This window comes from Scophthalmus maximus, chromosome 8, assembly GCF_022379125.1.
Source record: "Scophthalmus maximus strain ysfricsl-2021 chromosome 8, ASM2237912v1, whole genome shotgun sequence".
Lineage (NCBI taxonomy): Eukaryota > Metazoa > Chordata > Actinopteri > Pleuronectiformes > Scophthalmidae > Scophthalmus > Scophthalmus maximus.
The window spans coordinates 3,685,843-3,703,962 of record NC_061522.1 but is presented as its reverse complement, the minus strand read 5'-3'; the positions used below and the strand labels follow the sequence as shown (position 1 = coordinate 3,703,962).

Genomic DNA, 18,120 nt, shown 5'->3' with positions numbered 1-18,120 from the left:
AGTGAGTGCAATAACGTTGTAATGCTTTTTGAAATTTCCATTTTCTGAAGGACTTTAATTTAATGAATTAAATATGCAATTGGCCTAGGCCCTTTTTTTATTATTACGTGACAAACTTAAAAGCCTTGCACCTCAATATCTACAGAAGCATTGCCTACATAAAGATTTGTGTAAGTTTAATGGACACTTACTTTGAGGCAACAGCCAGACCATCTGTCATATGTAGCATCACTAGGAAAAACCTGAGAAAGACATCAATACATTATGGCAAAGGCTGGCAGATTCATCTGGTCATGTTAACCTGGTCCCCATGGGAAAAGAATTAGCTATAGATTATGTACAATATGTCATTTAAAATCAATATGAATTGACACATCCATGATTAACAACCACAAGATGAAATGCTTTAGAAAGGGTACGGATTATATTCCCTGTAAGGTTTTTACAAACTCACTTAGAAACTATCTTAAGTTGTTCATTGACAAAGTTGCTCAATCTCCAAAAGAAAACAGTGAACGTGATTCATTCAACAAGTTTATTCTTCTTACTCAAGAGTGAAACAAAACCGTTGACGATGAAGACGACGACGACCGTAACCGTTCTGAATATACCACACTTTACTCGACGTACAGTAAAGTCCATAAGTCAAATATCTCAGTAACTGCAGCTGTAGAAGAAAAAGCCCGTCAGGGAACAAACATCTACTTATATAACGAACACTGGCAATAAGCTCAACACCACCGCGGCATCGTGTCGACTCTGATGAGCAAAACGTGTCAACTTCGCAATACTCATGATTTTCTTTTTCTTTTCTTTTTCTCTAAATTGATCCAAATAAAGAATATTTTCAACAAAAGGCACAAAAAAAAAAGAAAAGAGGAACAGTTTGACATTCTGGGACATTCTTGCTTTCTTCGCCCCCCGAGTGTAAAATTAGAACATTGATGCGACTCGTGAAAAGGCAAGATTTGTGAGATTAGATTTGTGTTAAGTCGGCAAACCACCAGCCGAGCTCTCTCCACTGTTCAAAAGAGGAAAAGGAAACTAAAGCCAGTTTCAGAATGATACAAAATGTTTGGACACCATATTTAAAAAAGGGTCTCTAGCTTAGTGTTTTGTAACGTTGCAAGCGTGACGGCTCACTACGTTAGGGATCATTTCATGTTATTATATGTGAACAAAATGTTTATTTCATAAGGACAGTGAGGCAGAACACGACAGTCAAGATCATTAATGGGAAACACTGATGTAGTGAAATCAATATTATCCTAGCTCGGCAGAAGAAGAAAAAAAACGTGAAAAAGAGAATTTTCCCCAAAATGTGGAACTGTCCCTTTAACAAAAAAGGGACAATTTTATAAGCTCAGAGTTTTAGACGGAGGGTAAAGAAAAAGGGAGCAATGTGACTATTTCTGAATTGATCTAGAAATTAAATTAGGATGAGTTGGAGGGGGGGGGGGATGACTGGTCCAGATAGATGTTTAGGTGGAGACGTGAGACCCGGGGGACTAAAGTTTATTCTTTGTTCTCGTCTTCCTCCTCCACCACTTCTGTTGCCTCCACTCCTTCGTCCTCCTCTTTTTCTGCTTCCTGGTCGCCCTGTAAATCCTCTTCCCCGATTTCGTCGTGCACCACGTATCCCTCCTCCTCCCCCTCCTCGTCTCCAATTTCAAAACCATCCTCCTCTTCTTCCTGGGTCCCCTTCTCCTTCTCCTTCTCCTCTGCTGCCACCACTCCTTGCTCCTCCTCCATCTTTTCCTCCTCCTCCGCAGCCACCACCACCGCTGCTGCTGCTTCGCCCTCGGCCGCCTCCTGGCCGCCTGCGTCTCCCTCCGCCGCCGCAGGCCCGTCGTCTTTGAGCGGCGGCGCCTCTGTCTGCTCCGTCTGCTCCGTCTCACCGTCGGCCGTCTCGCTAGTTAACTCCAACTCGGACACGTCCATCACCATGGAGTCCTCTGCATCCACATCGTCCTGGTTACCAGTGAACGGATTTTCACCCTGACAGTGAAAGAACATTTATTTTAAGTATATTTTTCAAGCGTTCATCATCGAAGACATAATTGATATTCAGTTACTCTATAAAGAAATACAAATATGCCAAAAAAATATTATTAAAATCAGTCGTTGTCGCTAACTATAATAAATGTCAAATCAGGGGTGAAGGTTGAGGATTTTAACTCATCTTTATGGGAAGAGAATTACGAATACTTTATTAAACACAAAACATGTTACAAAGATTTTATCTTTATATGTATTTGTAAAGCAAATAATGCAGAAGAGAAGAGCACTAATATATTCAGAGAAAGTATTCGTACGATGCATCTCGGGCACACGACAGGACACTTCATACCTTGAGGTAGCTCTCCAGCTTCTTGCCGATGAGTTTGTGGTTGAGGATGCTGCGAGCGACGGACAGACTGGCCCTCTTGGACTGCTCCATCATCCCCTTGAATAAAAAGAGAGGAGAGTCGGTGTCAACCAGTGGACAGAAAACGGAAAAATCAACCATCGTCACACCACGTCATAAGTTTGTAATAGGCTTTTTTTATTGGTGCCTTCAGCACAGGACTTTTTTAAGGTTTTAAAATCGTTTAGCTTAAAGAAAAGGTTGGTTAGTATCGTGGGGACGATGCGCCGTTACCTTGCGGTTGTAGTTGTGGTCGGGAGACTTGACGTGTTTCTGTATCAGGTGCGGCTGCATGGGAATGAAGAGGTCACACGCTGCACAGTGAGCGGCTTCCACCTTCCTCATGAAGTGCTCCATACCGAGATCTACAAAGGGGCAAGACGTTATCTGCAATGAGCCGACACTTCACAGACAGACAGAGACAGATAGACTGATGCTTACCCCTGGTGAGGTCCTGCTCCTTGTACACCTGGCAGATGGCAGCACTGTGGTTTTCCAACTGGCTGACCCTCTGATCTGTCTTCTTAAATTTGTTCTGCAGGTAATCCTACGAAAACAAGGTAAAAACCCGTGGTCAAGTACCTCGCATGTGTTCACATACTTGAACAATAAATCAGATTCCGATTCGACTATGCTTGTGATATTAGTGACTCCAATGACTATCTCGGTCATGGTGAGATAAGCTTGTATTTCAAATAACCATAACCTTTCAACACGCACAAACCAACTTGACACATGCTGGGTTCCAGTCCTCTTATACCCTTAACTGAAAAAAATGATAGTTTTATAACAAAGTGAACCTTGTATAAGTTGAGGTTTCGTCAATTTGGGGCTTCGATGACACGTTCCTCAAAGCAAAAGACAATAGGCGGATTTTTTTGACCGGTAAAATTAGGATTTGGGGGAAAGGCCATTTTTTTATTTGCCCATATATTTTACTGCATTTACAACAAGTGCATCCCGTCCAATTCAAGCCGTGACATTAAAGTGTCTGGCTGCGATCGTGAGTGTGATGCGTGGCAAATCTCCCGTCACCTGTAGGAAGTCTGTCGTGGGCTTGGACAGTTGGCTGGAAAGGAACTTGAAGTGGTCCTTGTGGAAGCGGCTTTCCAGGTGAGTTTCCATTTCCTCCTTGTAGAACGAGCGGAACTTGCAAACTGAACACGCAAACATCACCCTGAGGAAAAATAACAATTTAGAGGGCTGGTCCAAACACCCACCAGAAAACTGCAGAGTTATAATGTGGGCGTCAGAAGTATTCATTCTGCCCTCTCACCTTTCCAGGAAGCCCCTTCTCTTTCTCATCTTTGGGTGCTTGTCTTGACCCTGGACCGGGGTCTGTTTGCCCGGTGACCTTTTCTCCTCTTCAGCGGCTGATCGTGAGCACCAGAGCAGAAGTTTAGACGTCTCAAGGTTTCCACGAGAGTCAAAATAGTACGAGACAAGTAGCTGATGTAGACGGACAAAGCAAAGCATGAAAAATAAAAATAAAAAAGTAGTTACTCACCTTTATTTCCATCTTCAGCAGGTTTCGTCTCCTGTGAAGAAAATGTCACATTGTTTATATAAAAGGAACTGAGTGCACACAGACTTTGACTCTAAAATATGTACTGTTATTTGGAATAATATATATATTTTTTTTTTCTTCTCTAAAATAGAGCTGCAACAGTTGATCGGTTAATCGATTAGTAATCAACTACTAAATGAATCGCTAACTATTTTGATAATCGATTAAAATTGTTTTTTTGATGAGAAAAAAAAGTCAAAATTCTCTGATTTCAGTTTCTTAAATAAGAATATTTTCTGGTTTCTTTGCTCCTTTGTGACAGTTAACTAAATATCTTTAGTGTGTGGACAAAACAAAACATCATCTTGGAGGTTTGAGAAACACAATCGACATATTTCACCATTTTATGGACCAAACAACTTGTCGATTAATCGAGAAAATAGTCGACAGATTAATAGATAATGAAAATAATCGTTGACCCCGAGAAATTATCTTGCAGCCCTTAGTGGTGGTCGGAGCCCCCAGGTTGGGAATCACTGCCATAAAAAGGATCTAATAGGTCGTGTTTCATCCTTAAATGTACTGCCCTCCTGTGGCAGCAGCGGGCCGTTGTCTCTGGAAGCCAGGTTGACTACCAGCAGTCGTCTCCTGTTATTTCAAGCACTGTTTGGAGATCAATAAGAGTTTCCTGTTAAATAACCTCCACTCACCTCAGCTGCAGTCTTTGGTTCGCTGCTGTCCCCGTTCTTTTCAGCTGGCACTGTGAAAACAAGAGCACATGAACATTAGACATGAAACACAACAAGAAACAAGACATACGCCGGAGCAACGAGGATTGTTTTGAGTATAACCGCGAGTCGTATTCTGGGAAGCACCTTGTGAAGTAACCACCGACGCTACGCTCTCCGTCTTGTTTATCTTCGACTCTGGTTCGTCGGCCTCAGTAAGTGTCTGTTTTCTCTTCTTCTGGACTTCACGCTGTGGCTTCACCTGCTACAGTCACAGGGGGGGGAAAATTAATCTAAATACATGTTGTGACCAAGGGAAAGAAAAAAAATTAAAGAAAAACAATACAACCAGAACTCATCATCATCACATCATCAATGAATTCTAGACTTCATGCTAGTCGAAGCCAATTAACTGACCTTCTCTGGGAATGTTCTCATTAATAGTGTTTTAGTCTTATCTTAAGACGGCCCGGGGTCGGGACAAAGGGCAAAAACAAAAATCTATAAAAGGAAATCAACATCCCCGCAGCTAAACAAGACAAAGAATGGGGCAGAGAGGGGTGTCGTTTGCATTTACTGTAAAAAACAAAAGAAAAGAGGTGAAGCTTTTCTGACCACTTTCAATAAGGGCAGGGTCGAGTATATATGAGCAAGTGATGTGTCAAATGTGTGTTGGCGGTTATTTGTGACGGGCACTAGCACTTTAGGCTCACTCGCCACTTGGTTGAGGATACAAAAATGGGGGGAGTCAGAAAGGGCTTAGATTTCGCCCGGTGTCTGAGGAGCTCTAATTTGGCTGGAGGTACTTACTTTGTTGAGGGGTCTCTTGCGGCCTCGCTGGCGGCCGGCCCGTGGGCCCCCTCCAAAGTCCCTCCCGGGGAAGTCGTGAGGCCCTTGGGCGGAACCCTGATGGAAGCCCCCACTCTCGGGGTACATGCGGTTGGACAGGAGGGATGGGAGCTTGCCTCTACCACCTCCTGGAGAGTGGCCGCGGTGAGACTGGCCACCACTGCCACCTCCCCTCCCACCGCCTAACAGGGTGGGGTCAGACCTGTGGCTTCCAAAACCTCCTCCAGCTCCTCGACCCCCAGCACTTCCACCCCTTCTGGGGGAACGTCGGCCTGCTCCAGCCCATCCTCCACTTCCAGAGCCTCCTCCCTGGCCACTGGTGAAGGACTCCCTCATACTCTGTCGCATTTTAGCGACTCCATAGGAAGAGGACGGGCTGTCAAAGCCTCCTCCTCCCCCTCCTAGCCCCATTCCCCCTCCGAAGCCCGAGCCTCCACGCTGACCCAACAGCAGACTGTCCCCACGGCCATCACTGTAACCATAGCTACCGCCGCCAGATCTGTAGAGATCTCGGGAGGAGGCGAGAGAGGAAGTGCGCGAGTCGTATGACTCGTACTGGTCAAACCTGCGGGAGGGAGGGAGGGAGAGGGTTGATAGAAAAGAGCAGAATGCAAGGGAGGCAGGGAGGGCAGTCAGGTTCGGATTTCTCCACCTGCTGTTCCTTCTCCTCCGTGGTCTCGCTTTCTCCGTTTCTTTTCGTGTCACTCCTCGGCTTCATTTCATAAAACCACATCAGATCAGAAATGAATGATCCAAAACAAAGTTATCCCCCTGCTTGTGGTCTTTTGTGATGTAGTAATGAATTTTCTCTCATTTATTCAGTTTCATCCAACCACAGTTTCTGTTGGCGCTTAAACAGTAACCTGCAGATAAGGGATATGCAGTTTTGTCACCAAAGTTCCTCGTTAAAAAGGACAAGCATGAACGTGGTCCATCAGAACCAGTGATGCACTGCAGTGCAACAGGGAAAACATCCTGGAAAGGGACTGGATTATAGTGAATACTGAAGAGGGGGGTTAAAATATATAACCTGGGTTTCCCCCCCAGGATTTGTAAATACAGTGGGCAACCTTCAGTAAACATTTGAGCTTGACAAAAGCGACACGTGAAAACTCATCACTGGTGCAACCTAAAGCCAGAACATGTGGTTAGGTCACGTGGAGGATGAGAGGGACAAAAAGTGTATGAAAAAGTAAAACAAGTCAAGACAAGAGTAAATGGTCAAGGGGTGCTACATAAAAGATGGACTGGCTTCATGTGCCGAGGATGTCAATCTCCAGCAGGGGGCGTGGCCATGCAACTGTTCACAACAGCATTTCTTCCCAGAAATCAGACAAACCCCCCCCAACATGAGCAAACAGGGGCTGGAGCGATCCAAGCTTCCTCAGATGCTGAGGCACTCAAACGCAGCCTTTGTGAGTAAGCTCGCCACCCGTTTCACCCCAAACAGGAGTCGAAGCGCACGATTTCACCAGGAAAGTGTGGGAGTGTAATAAGTATGAGCTAAAAGAGCCTGAATTCACTTGAGCAACCTCACTATTCTATACGTTTTCCAACCAAGTCAACTTGGGTCTTTGTTTGAAAATGTCAATAGATTTTTTTTTTTACAAAACTATGTTAAACCACAGGATCCAAACTAGGACAACCTAAATTTAACATTAGCATCATAAGGCCAGAGCATCTGACATCATCACAAAATGGGAATCAGGAGTTTTACTTTACTTTTTTTCAAATAATCTAAAAACGAGGAATACTTAACTGGTCAAATATTGTCCAGACATGATGTCAACACTCAGACAAAAAGCTGCCACTTCGTGACGGATAAATACATAGATATTAGTGCTGTCAACCGATTTAAAAAATATACACTAATCTATCGGACAACTTGCTGTGATTAATTGCGATTAATCGCATTTGTTTTTTATTTTTTAACTTGTTCAATATTTCACAATTACGCAAAGATTAACACGTTAATGTTGACAGTATTAATATATATATATTTAAGAAAAACACGAGTGGGAAATTGAATAGGCTTACTGACACGGATGTGTGGTCGTGGTGTCGGACTAATGAAGACAACATGGAATCAGAGGTAAGGAAAAAACTTTTCTTTACCTGTCACTCCGAGACCCCTTCAACCCTCCCTCCAACTGAGTGAGCATGTCCAGTCGCTGGTTGATCTTGGCAATGACTGCATCTGCATGTGTGCCCGTGGATGACAGCAGGGAGGATCCAGATAGACCTCTCTTCATTTGGCTGTGGCCGCTGTGACCACTGTGGCCGCCGCCGGCGCCTCCTCCACCTCCTCCTCCTCCATACCCCCCGAGCCCAGACATTGAGTCCTTATAGCCTCCACCATACAGGTCAAAGCCACCAGAACCTATGAGAGTGAGGAATTTAAATAAGTTAAGCCATTTTCAGGCACGAAAACCGGACAATGTTGGCAAAACTGGGTCCGGTCATTTTCCTGAAGATTGTTGTCGGTTTGTTTACAGTCATCGACACGCCCACTCGCTCACTGTGAATTCTAGGAAGATTTAAAAAATAAAAAAACAGTTCTATGTTCTCATATTTACTGGGGGATGGCGGAAAAGTTCTGGACAATGTCCCGTCTGACATTTACGTTATCACATACAGTGCCTCCATAGAAAATCTGAAAAATGTCCGAAAGCATCTTTGGTGTGACCACAACCAGGGTTGCACCGATACCGCCTTTTTTCAGACCAAGTACAAGTGCAAGTACTGACATTTAGCTACTTGCCGACGCCGAGTACTAATATGAGTACTTGTCCCTGCGCGAAAAGAAGAAATATACCTCGGAGTCAGGGCTTTCAATGTACTGTTAAGCTTGTGCTGGTGGTAGCATCAAATATTATGATCATCAGTGCCGGCTTTTTTGTTTTTGTAGTTTGCTCCAGAGGACGCTATGTCACCGTCGCGGTATCTGGTGCTGTAGTATCGGACAAGTGCGTAAACAAGTACGAGTGCGCGAGCAGAGTATCGGACCCGATACTGGTATCGGTGCATCCCTAACCACGACCACCGCCCTTAGCGTAGTCATGGATCTGTGTTTACGCCGCTGCACCTCTCGTCAAAATTTAGCCGATAAGAAAGGTGATGCTTCGTCAAATATCTGTCTCTCGTCTTCCATCCTAACTTGTGTCTGATGGGTGTTGGGCTGCAGCCCTACAAGTAGGACACAATGTTCCTGGAGTGTCTTCGTGCAGGAGCGTATCCACACATTGGCTTACCTCTGCTGCCCGACCCTCCACCTCCCCAACCGGAGTAACCTAGGAAAGAAGATGACAATAAAAAAAACTTAGTGATACTTGCAAATTGATATATAATACGTGCTGACAACACCGTTGGGCAAACACGAAAGACTTAATGGCTGTGTAGAGTCATTGCATTGATCCAAGTACGTTTCCCTTTTAGAGTCCTCGTGCAGAGGAAAAAACAAACAAGACTAACTACTCGAGTTAAAACGTCTTTGCTCAGGCGGCCATTTTACAGACAATCATTTAAAAGTCACGTAGTTTCCAGGTTGACTCCATTTTAACAGCATTAGCTTGCTAACTTTAGCGGAACGTCGGACACAAAACGCCACCGCCGAGCCCAACAATGGGCAACCCCGTGTTAGCATGTTAGCCCGGGCGCCGACGAAGCGGCTAACCTCGCCAGCTAGAAAATGGGTTCGTCAATGCTAGCGGGCGTGTTTCCTTGACAGTGAAATTTGTCAAATGTGATTATTGCCAGAATACGAGACGGGTATCAATCGTCGGTTGGCTCGCGCGTGTTTTGTGTTACGCTACAACGGGCGGCGGTGTGGCCGTCGCTTGCGGCAAGCTAGAAACAATAATTAGCACTAGCCCATAGCTTGCACGGTAACAAAGCATTGTAGCTAACCGGAAGCCCAATATGCGACTTCAAGACATTGTAAAAGGGAATCTGCGTCACATGAACCTTCACAAAACAGCAACCGGGGTGGTGTCTAAAGTACCAACGAGTGAGACTATTTACCGGAACCGTAGCCTCGATCCATGATAATTCCGTGCGCCGTTCAGAAAATATGACCCGTCTCGAGTAGGGAGGGATCCAGCTGCTGTGACGCCCGTGACGTGACGACAACGGCGGCGGCAGCAGAGCGGACTTCTTCTTCGCCCCCTTCACTTCTTCTTCTTCTTCTTCTTCTCATTGATTTAGGGCAGTTGGCTTCAGCCTATTGGTGCATTACCGCCACCTACTGCTCCGACAATTAAAACTCCCCCACAAACAACCAAACTATATAATAATAAGAATAATTTTATTCATACAACACCTTTCAGAAGAAGCTTCCACAAAAACATACAAATCACAGACAATTAAAATCAGCAATGGAATGATATCTATGAGTGTATTCAATTTGGGGTAAAAAATAAAATGGTGGATAGAAAGTTGCCAATAGAGTCTGTGTTGGAGAATAATATTTCACAAATGAGTTGTGATTGGAGGCTCTACAGCTCTTCCCCAGAAAATTACAAAGACTGTGATGAACTACGACCGAGAGTCGTGACAACGGAAGTCCAAAATATTTGTGCGTCACCATGACTCACGTAGACGTCAAATAGTTCCCGGAAGTTCTTGGCGCGTAATTCGAATCCATTATTCAGGGCGACAGAAACGCGACTTTTGGTAATTAGTAGTCGATTGATGTATCGATTTATATTAAAGCAGACCGACATGTCGACGTAGTTACTCTCTCTCTCTCAAAGGCCTCTGAATACAACCACTTGTATTGCACAGCGATGCTCCATCCACAAGAGGGCGACGATGGACACATACTGTATGGAGCTACACACAAGAAGAAAATAATGACAGCTTCAGCAACTTCAGGGTGAGTGTGTGTGTGTGTGTGTGTGTGTTCACAAAGTTGAGTTCACAGTCCCGAGCATGAACTCAGAATAAGACTCCCACCTTCAAAATACTTAAAGATGCAAATCTTGTGTAATATAGGCAGATTTTTTTTAATTAACCCCCCCACACACACACAACAGGACATCATTAGGGAGAGGGTTTGACATATCTCAGGATGTCAAAGTAAAAGCATGAGAGAGATAGAAGGCATTCCCTAACCTCGCCTGAGAATAAGAGTCTCACCTTCAAAATAAGATTCTCACCTTCAAAATAAGACTCACAACAAAAGAGAAGAAGAGATGTTTGGGACAATATGAAGAAGTGGGCTGGATTTTAATACACACACACACACACACACACACACACACACACACACACACACACACACACACACACACACACACAGAGCACAACAAAGTTCCAACTGTCGTGACAGTCAACAGCTGGCAGGAGTCTCTCTCTCTCCCCCAGCCTCCCCGTGTCTCTCTACCCCTCTCTCTCTCTCTCCCTCCCTCTCTTTCTCTCGACCCCCCCCTCTCTCTCTCTCTTGGTGTCTTTCCACCTCTCTCTCTCTCTCTTTCTCTCTCTCTCGCCCCCTCCCCCAGGCATCCCTCCTCTCCCTCCCTCCCCTCTCTCTCTCTCTCTCTCCACCCTCCCTCTCTCTCTCTCTCTCTTTCTCCCCCCGACATCCCTCCTCTTCCCTCCTCTCCCACCCTCTCTCTCTCTCTCCCTCCTCCCTCCTCTTCCCTCCCTCTCTCTCTCTCTCTCTCTCTCCCTCCCTCTCTCTCCCCCCCAGACATCCCTCTCTCTCTCCCTCTTCCCTCCCCCCGACATCCCTCCTCCTCCCTCCTCTTCCCTCTCTCTCTCTCTCTCCATTCCCTCTCTCTCTCCACCATCCCTCTCTCTCTCTCCCCCCCAGACATCCCTCCTCCTCCCTCCTCTTCCCTCTCTCTCTCTCTCTCCATTCCCTCTCTCTCTCCACCATCCCTCTCCCTCTCTCCCCCCCAGACATCCCTCCTCTCTCTCCTCTTCCCTCCCTCTCTCTCTCTCCCTCTCTCTCCCTCCCTCTCTCTCTCCACCATCCCTCTCCCTCTCTCCCCCCCAGACATCCCTCCTCTCTCTCCTCTTCCCTCCCTCTCTCTCTCTCTCTCCCTCCCTCTCTCTCTCCACCATCCCTCTCTCTCTCTCCCCCCCCAGACATCCCTCCTCTTCCCTCCTCTTCCCTCCCTCTCTCCCTCTCTCTCTCTCTCTCTCTCTCTCTCTCTCTCCCTCCCTCTCTCTCTCCACCATCCCTCTCTCTCTCCCCCCCAGACATCCCTCCTCTCTCTCCTCTTCCCTCCCTCTCTCTCTCTCTCTCTCTCTCTCTCTCCCTCCCTCTCTCTCTCCACCATCCCTCTCTCTCTCCCCCCCAGACATCCCTCCTCCTCCCTCCTCCTCCCTCCTCTTCCCTCCTCTCTGCAGCTGGAGGCTCAGTTGACCAGCGTCGCAACCGAGCGATGCGCCTCCAGCAGAAGAAGCTCTTCACCTTGGCGCGGCGTGTCTGATTTCCACCTCGCAGCTCACTCCCTCACGTCTGACTGACATCCACTTGTGTTCCCCAGCACCCGCGTCAGTCTAATTTCGAGGGGGAAACTTCCAACAAGACAAGGTTTTCGATTTGCATATCCGAGAACTGATCTCTCGCAACAGGCATCTGTTTCCTCTTCTTCCCTCTCTTGGATCGATCCGCTGCACGGTGGAGGATCTGCTTACGACATAACCGATTTCCTTCATTTTCTGAAGACGAGCCAGTGTCAGCTGATAACGCGATCGAAGAGGATGATGTGGGAAGCGCCGGACAAACTCGTCTGATTCTGGTCAAGTGTGTCCTCGGTTCGTGTGTCGTGGAGGATCGAGAGCATCTCCAGGTCTAACAGGGAGCAGAGGAGGCTGACTGACTGTCCACGGGCTGTTATAAGGTAGGCCCACCAATACTAACGAGGTTTTGACCTTGTTCTCATGTGATTCATCTAAACTAGTAACTCATTCATTAATTCATTAATTAATTGCCCAGCCAATTAAAAGTACAATTTTAATAATTGCTGATTCCGGCTTCTTATATCTGAGAGTTTGTTGCTTTTGTTTGTTCTATGTAAAAGTGAACAAAAAAAATCTTTTTTTGGTATCAACTTTCTCATATTTGACAGAAACATTTGAAAATGTCACCCAGGGAAATGTATTCTCTGACATTTAACGGACAATCAACAACAATCAACAAATTTAAAAATATAAGCAACTGATTAATAGTTAATGAAAATAGTTGTTAGCCGCACAGATCCAGTTCCGTTCTCCTTTTCCACTATGCTCGTCTCAGATATGGAGCTCCTCAGGGATCTATGCTGAGCCCACTGTAAATCCCCTTACATGTATTTCTGCTCAGTGATAACACCTTTTAAGAAATGGTAGAGTGAAGTTGCTGAGTGGATGGAAGGCTCTTATGGAGGAGTCAAGGTGGATGGGTGAGTGTACAAAAGGCAACCTTACTTCACTTGTTTCCCCTAAGGTAGGGGGCATGTATTGATTTTATGGAGGAGGCAGGGTAGAAGGATCTCATGGAGGATACAGGGTTAATCGACGGATCTCATGGAGGAGTATACAGTGGATGGATCTCATGTAGGAGGTAGGGTGGATGGATGGGTCTTATGGAGGAGTATAGGGTGGATGGATGGATGGATCTCAGGGAGGAGGTAGGGTGGATGGATGGATGGATCTCAGGGAGGAGGTAGGGTAGATGGATGGATGGATGGATGGATGGATCTCATGGAGGAATAGGGTGGATGGATGGATGGATGGATCTCATGGAGGAGGTAGATGGATGGATGGATGGATCTCATGGAGGAGGTAGGTTAGATGGATGGATCTAATGGAGGAGTATAGGGTATTTGATGGATGGATCTCATGGAGGAGTATAGGGTGGATGATGGATGGATCTCATGGAGGAGTATAGGGTGGATGGATGGATCTCATTGAGGAGGGAGGGTGGATAGAAGGGTCTTATAGAGGAGGTAAGATGGATGGATTGGTCTCATGGAAGAGGCAGGGTGGATGGATGAGTGTACAAGACGTTTGAGTTTGACGGGTTCACTTCAAAAGGCAACCTTACTTCCCTTGTTTCCCCTCCCAACAGTTTGGGTCATGAAATCCCAGAAGTCTTCCACTCCCATGACACCAATCATGACGCCTCATCCTCCCTAAAGGACGTCACGCCTCCGCATCAGAAAAAAAACTTCCTCACTCCAGCTGCACTGATTTTCATGCTTTCACTCAGACTTACACTCCACGGAGTCCCAATAGGCAGGGCAGTTTTTTTTGGGGGGGGGGGGCGGTGCACTACACTACCACTCAAACTCCTTACTGATTTTTCTCTGATGCATCATGGTGGCCAGGGCGAAGAGCTTTTCGGAATGTGGGGTTTTCACGTGACGGCAGTAATGTGCACGTTGCAGACTCGTTGCATCATGCTGTTCTCTGAAGGTTTGAACAGACGCTCATGGATGGTTTTTTTGTTTTTTTGTGAAAAGGCCCAGAGCCAAGCAAACTCCTTTCCTGTTGTTGTTGGGTGTGTCTGCTTTAAAGCCCCTTTTCCACCCACACTGTCTGTTGCAGGGTGGGAGTGCTACTCATACATATGGCATACTGTATGTACGTACGTATGTGTGTGTGTGTGTGTGTATGTACGTACGTATGTGTGTGTGTGTGTGTGTGTGTGTGTGTGTGTGTGTAAAGGAAGGAAGCTCGGAAACACTGATTGAGGAGAAATAAGAATGGAAGGAGAGTGCGAATAAGGTGAAGGCAAGAGAGAGAGAGAGTGAAGGAATGAAAAAAAGGTAAAAAAGAAAGAATCATGTTCAGGAAGAAGGGAGTGGAGGTAGCCAACGAAACAAAGCAGGCAAAAGAAAGTTAAAGGATGAAGAAAAAGAGAAATGACAACAAAAACCAAAAAAAAAAAAAAAGTACTTTAGAAAAGAAAAGAATGGCATATAAAGGATTAAAGAAGTTGGAAAAGAAATAGGCAAAGTAGGTAAATTACAGCACAAATAAAGAAGAGACAAGAATAGAAAAATGAAATGAAAAATGTCAACAAGGGAAGAAAGATATACAGCAGGTGAAGGAAGTCGGAGAAAGAAAAAGAAGAATGTGTAAGAAAAAAGGAAGTAAAGTAAGAAATAGGCACAAAGGACACAGGGAATAAAAGTGGCAGAGAAATAAGGAGGATAGGAAACGAAGGGGAGTAAGTGAAGAATGAAAAAAAAGGAGGTATGGCAGAAGGGAAAAGAGAGAGGAAGAAAAAAACGGAAAAAAACCTGAAGGAAACGGGCAACAAGAAGGAATGAGAACCAGGAAGGACAGAAAAGCGAAGGGGGGGGGGAGGGAGGAAGAAAGAGGTGACAGATGATTAAAAGAAAAAATCAAGGTGAGGTGGAAGGAAGCACGTCGCAGAGAGAGAAACTCCACCCAAACTGATGGACCTGTGATGACCCTCCTCCTCCTCCTCGTTCATCACTCTCCTCCTCCTCGTCCTCCTCCTCAGACCTCCAGCTCCCCCCCCCCCCCCCCCCCCCCACACACACACACACTGAGGTCCGCTGTGTGGCTGGTGGCCTGGACCCTCATGCTGTATCCCTTCTCTTTCCCTGCTGTTTGTATACGGTGGGTTCAGCGGGTTCAGACCAGCCATAAAAGCTCCACTCCCCCCTCGTTTCTCCCCTGCGGCACAGGCAGGAGTTAGCAGGCTTCATCTGGGACGAGGAGGAGGAGGAGGAGGAGGAGGAGGAAGAGGCCTCCCCTGGTTCTCCTCCTCAACGTTTTGACTTTATTTTCTCCTCTCCTCGCCTCTGGCTCGTTGGCGGGTTGCGGTATCCATTTTTGGGCCCAGCCCTGGACCAGACATTCATTTTTCTCCTCTTAGTTTCTAACCGCTAACTAACCACTGGCTCCCTACATCCCCCCCCCATCCTCCCCCCACCCTCCTCTTCCTCCCCCTCCTCCTCCTCAGTCTCAGGAATGTCTTATTCACCTCCTCTCTCTCTGCCGTCCTCCTCTGACTCTTACATTGCTAACAGCTCGCCGGCATCTGTGCCAACATCTGCAAATGGACGGATGAACGTACACACACACACACACACACGCACACACATGCACACACGCACACGCACACACACACACGCTGCGAGCGCAGATATCGTTAACATTGTCAACATGCCGACGCAGTTCAGCAGTGACACAGTCACACGCACACACACATTTGGACACACAAAAAAAGACCCCCCCCACACACACACACACACACAGACACAGTATATGCCGACCACCTGCGAGGGTACACACACACACACACACACATCCATAAACCTCCCTTTTCTTCTCCCTCTCTTTCCCGTTATCCTCCTGAGAGCACAGCGCCGGGGCCTTCACTTCCAAACCAAACATAGACCAAATTCCGCAAACCCCACCCCAACACCCCCTCCCCTCCATCGCCCCCCTCCCCTCCATCACCCTCTCTCCCCTCGCTACCTCTCTCTCTCTCTCTCTCTCTCTTTCTGCTATTTCTTTTAGAGTTTGAGAAGGGAAAAGAGCCCGACAGAGAGGGAGTGAACCACGGAGCGAAGAAACAGAGAAAAACTGGATAAAGAATAAAAGAATTTTTTTTAAAGTCCTGGCAAAGTTGTGAGTAAGGATCGTAGAGAGGGATCGAGTGGCAGACGAGGTCGTTAAGGGATCAGAACATTGACTTCCTCAGTGTTCCACTGGTCCATCCAGGGGCGTGGCACCAAATTCTGGGCCCTATACATGAGCAGTCTCTGTGGGGCCCCCGCAGCTATGATGCTGATTCCTTCATGATACTGTGTGTGTGTGTGTGTGTGTGTGTGTTCTAATAGTAACTACCTAACTCCTACTGTATTTAGTGCTTCGCCCGTGGGTCCATCGATGTAGTACCACGATGGACAGACTGTCATCTTATTCCTCCCCCCTGTTCAGCTCCCTTGAGGATCGCTATCTGGTGTCATACGTAATCTGATACATATCTCATCAAATACTCAGGTAGTCCGTAAAGAACGAGTGAAGTCGTCATATCACGACAAGAATGAAGCCGTGGTTTGATGAATCCAGCCAAAGTCCTCCTGCATAAAAATGAGGAGAATTGCGTCCGGTTCTCTTGAAGTCAAACCAACGCCGTCTTTCCCGACCTGTGACCCATTCTCCTTGCGTTTTTGTGCCCCCGTACCCGTGGGGTGGGCCAGTTGGTTGTAAATGTTCGACAATGGAAGTGATGACGAAACAGTTCATGAGACGACTTGCAAGCAGAGCAACAATCCCTTTAGCCAGATATTGTCCTGAACTTTGCCGTGCGCACGAGTAACTTTATTCATTGCGTAATTTTTGTAATGCTTATTCTCTTTCCGTTTATCCGTCTGTTTTGTCAAGATTCAACCTCGCATAGCCTCAGCTATACTTCACCTTGGGCCTGGGTGATATGGAAAAAAGTCTTATCACGATAATGTTTTTTCATATCGATCGATATCTAAGGGATCACGATATAACTTGACCTGGCTGTAACTCTATTCCAGCCACACGATTGGTTCGGCACGGCGCTATTCTCATTATCATTGGCTGTTCCTGTTGTCTGTCAAAACATGGATGGAATTAGTCCTATTGAAGTTCTATTGACCGTGTCTTATATTTCTATCGAGGAAAAGTTATTTTGTGATAATTATCTTTATCGTTTTATCGCCCAGCCCTACTTCACATATATCTAGATTGAATCGTTAGGGTTCTTTGTCAGCCAAAGTCCTAATGGTTTTTAAAGGTAATGGAGGAAGCTGCAGCATCTATTTCACCAGTGCAGCGGCTTCTCCTGCCTCCCACGTGCTCGGCGGCAGGATGGGGAAGCGTCAAGGTGGTGTGAGCCGGAGGGCCGCTGCGAGAAATGCTGTTTTTCAAATGGCATTGTACAGTAACGCCCCTGTACACAGAGACCCTCGACTACCAGTTCCACGGGACTCGTAATGCCAGTTAGCATTAAAATGTCATTGATCCTTCCTGCTCAACTCTCCGCTGACTTTTTTCCAGCTCATTACTCTGTAATTTGATGGAGCCTTTTTCCCTTTCTCTCCCTCTTTGTTTCCCCACCGAGAATGAGGGGAACGGCCTACAGTACAGCTGGGACTGGTTATTATTTACTGACTTGGCACAGACACACGCGCGCGCACAGACACACACACACACACACACACACACACACACACACACACACACACCGTGGAAACAAATTGGGTGAATCTGCTCCGCACGTAGGAATGTGAGGCGCATGTGTTTGTGTGTTTTAGGTCTGGATGACAGAGCCGAGGGAATGAAAGAAGGACGTAGAGAGAGAGAAAGAAAGGGGGGAAGAAAAAGGAAAAACGGAAAGAAGAAGAAAAATAGAGAAGACAGAGAGGGGAGAACGAGCAATAGAGTTGGAGTCCTGGGCTCTCTGTCACCGTGACAGACTTTGTGTCTCTCTTCAGCGACTCGCCCCCTTCCTCTCTCTGTCCGTCACTTGCCCATATTCCTTCCCTCCTTTCTTCCTCTCCGTCTTCACGCTTTCTCATCGGACCTCTCCTTCATCCTCTCTCTCGATCTCTACTCCTTCTCTCTCCCTGCCTCAGTCCTCGGAGGGCGGCGGCGGATGAAAGGATCGGGGGGGGGGGGGGGGG

At 46.6% G+C, this 18,120-nt stretch overlaps 2 protein-coding genes across 2 annotated transcripts in view; one reads left to right on the top strand and one right to left on the bottom strand.

Annotated features, from left to right (window-relative positions):
• Positions 1-521: 521 nt before the first annotated feature.
• Positions 522-9,660, bottom strand: akap8l (A kinase (PRKA) anchor protein 8-like). The gene is made up of 13 exons (XM_035637523.2): positions 9,512-9,660; positions 8,743-8,781; positions 7,607-7,871; positions 5,453-6,056; positions 4,790-4,907; positions 4,625-4,674; positions 3,915-3,945; positions 3,684-3,780; positions 3,443-3,584; positions 2,849-2,954; positions 2,642-2,772; positions 2,351-2,446; positions 522-1,998 (listed from the first exon to the last, which is right to left on the bottom strand). The coding sequence occupies exons 1-13, from the start codon at positions 9,531-9,533 to the stop codon at positions 1,516-1,518; spliced, it is 2,184 nt and encodes a 727-aa protein (XP_035493416.2). The 5' UTR covers positions 9,534-9,660; the 3' UTR covers positions 522-1,515.
• A 2,173-nt stretch (positions 9,661-11,833) lies between these two features.
• LOC118313254 (zinc finger protein GLIS2-like) overlaps positions 11,834-18,120 on the top strand; it is a 28,738-nt gene continuing 22,451 nt past the window's right edge. The window contains exon 1 of the mRNA XM_047334102.1: positions 11,834-12,342. The gene's annotated coding sequence lies outside the window, so the exon portion shown is untranslated. The remainder of the gene's footprint in view (positions 12,343-18,120) is intronic.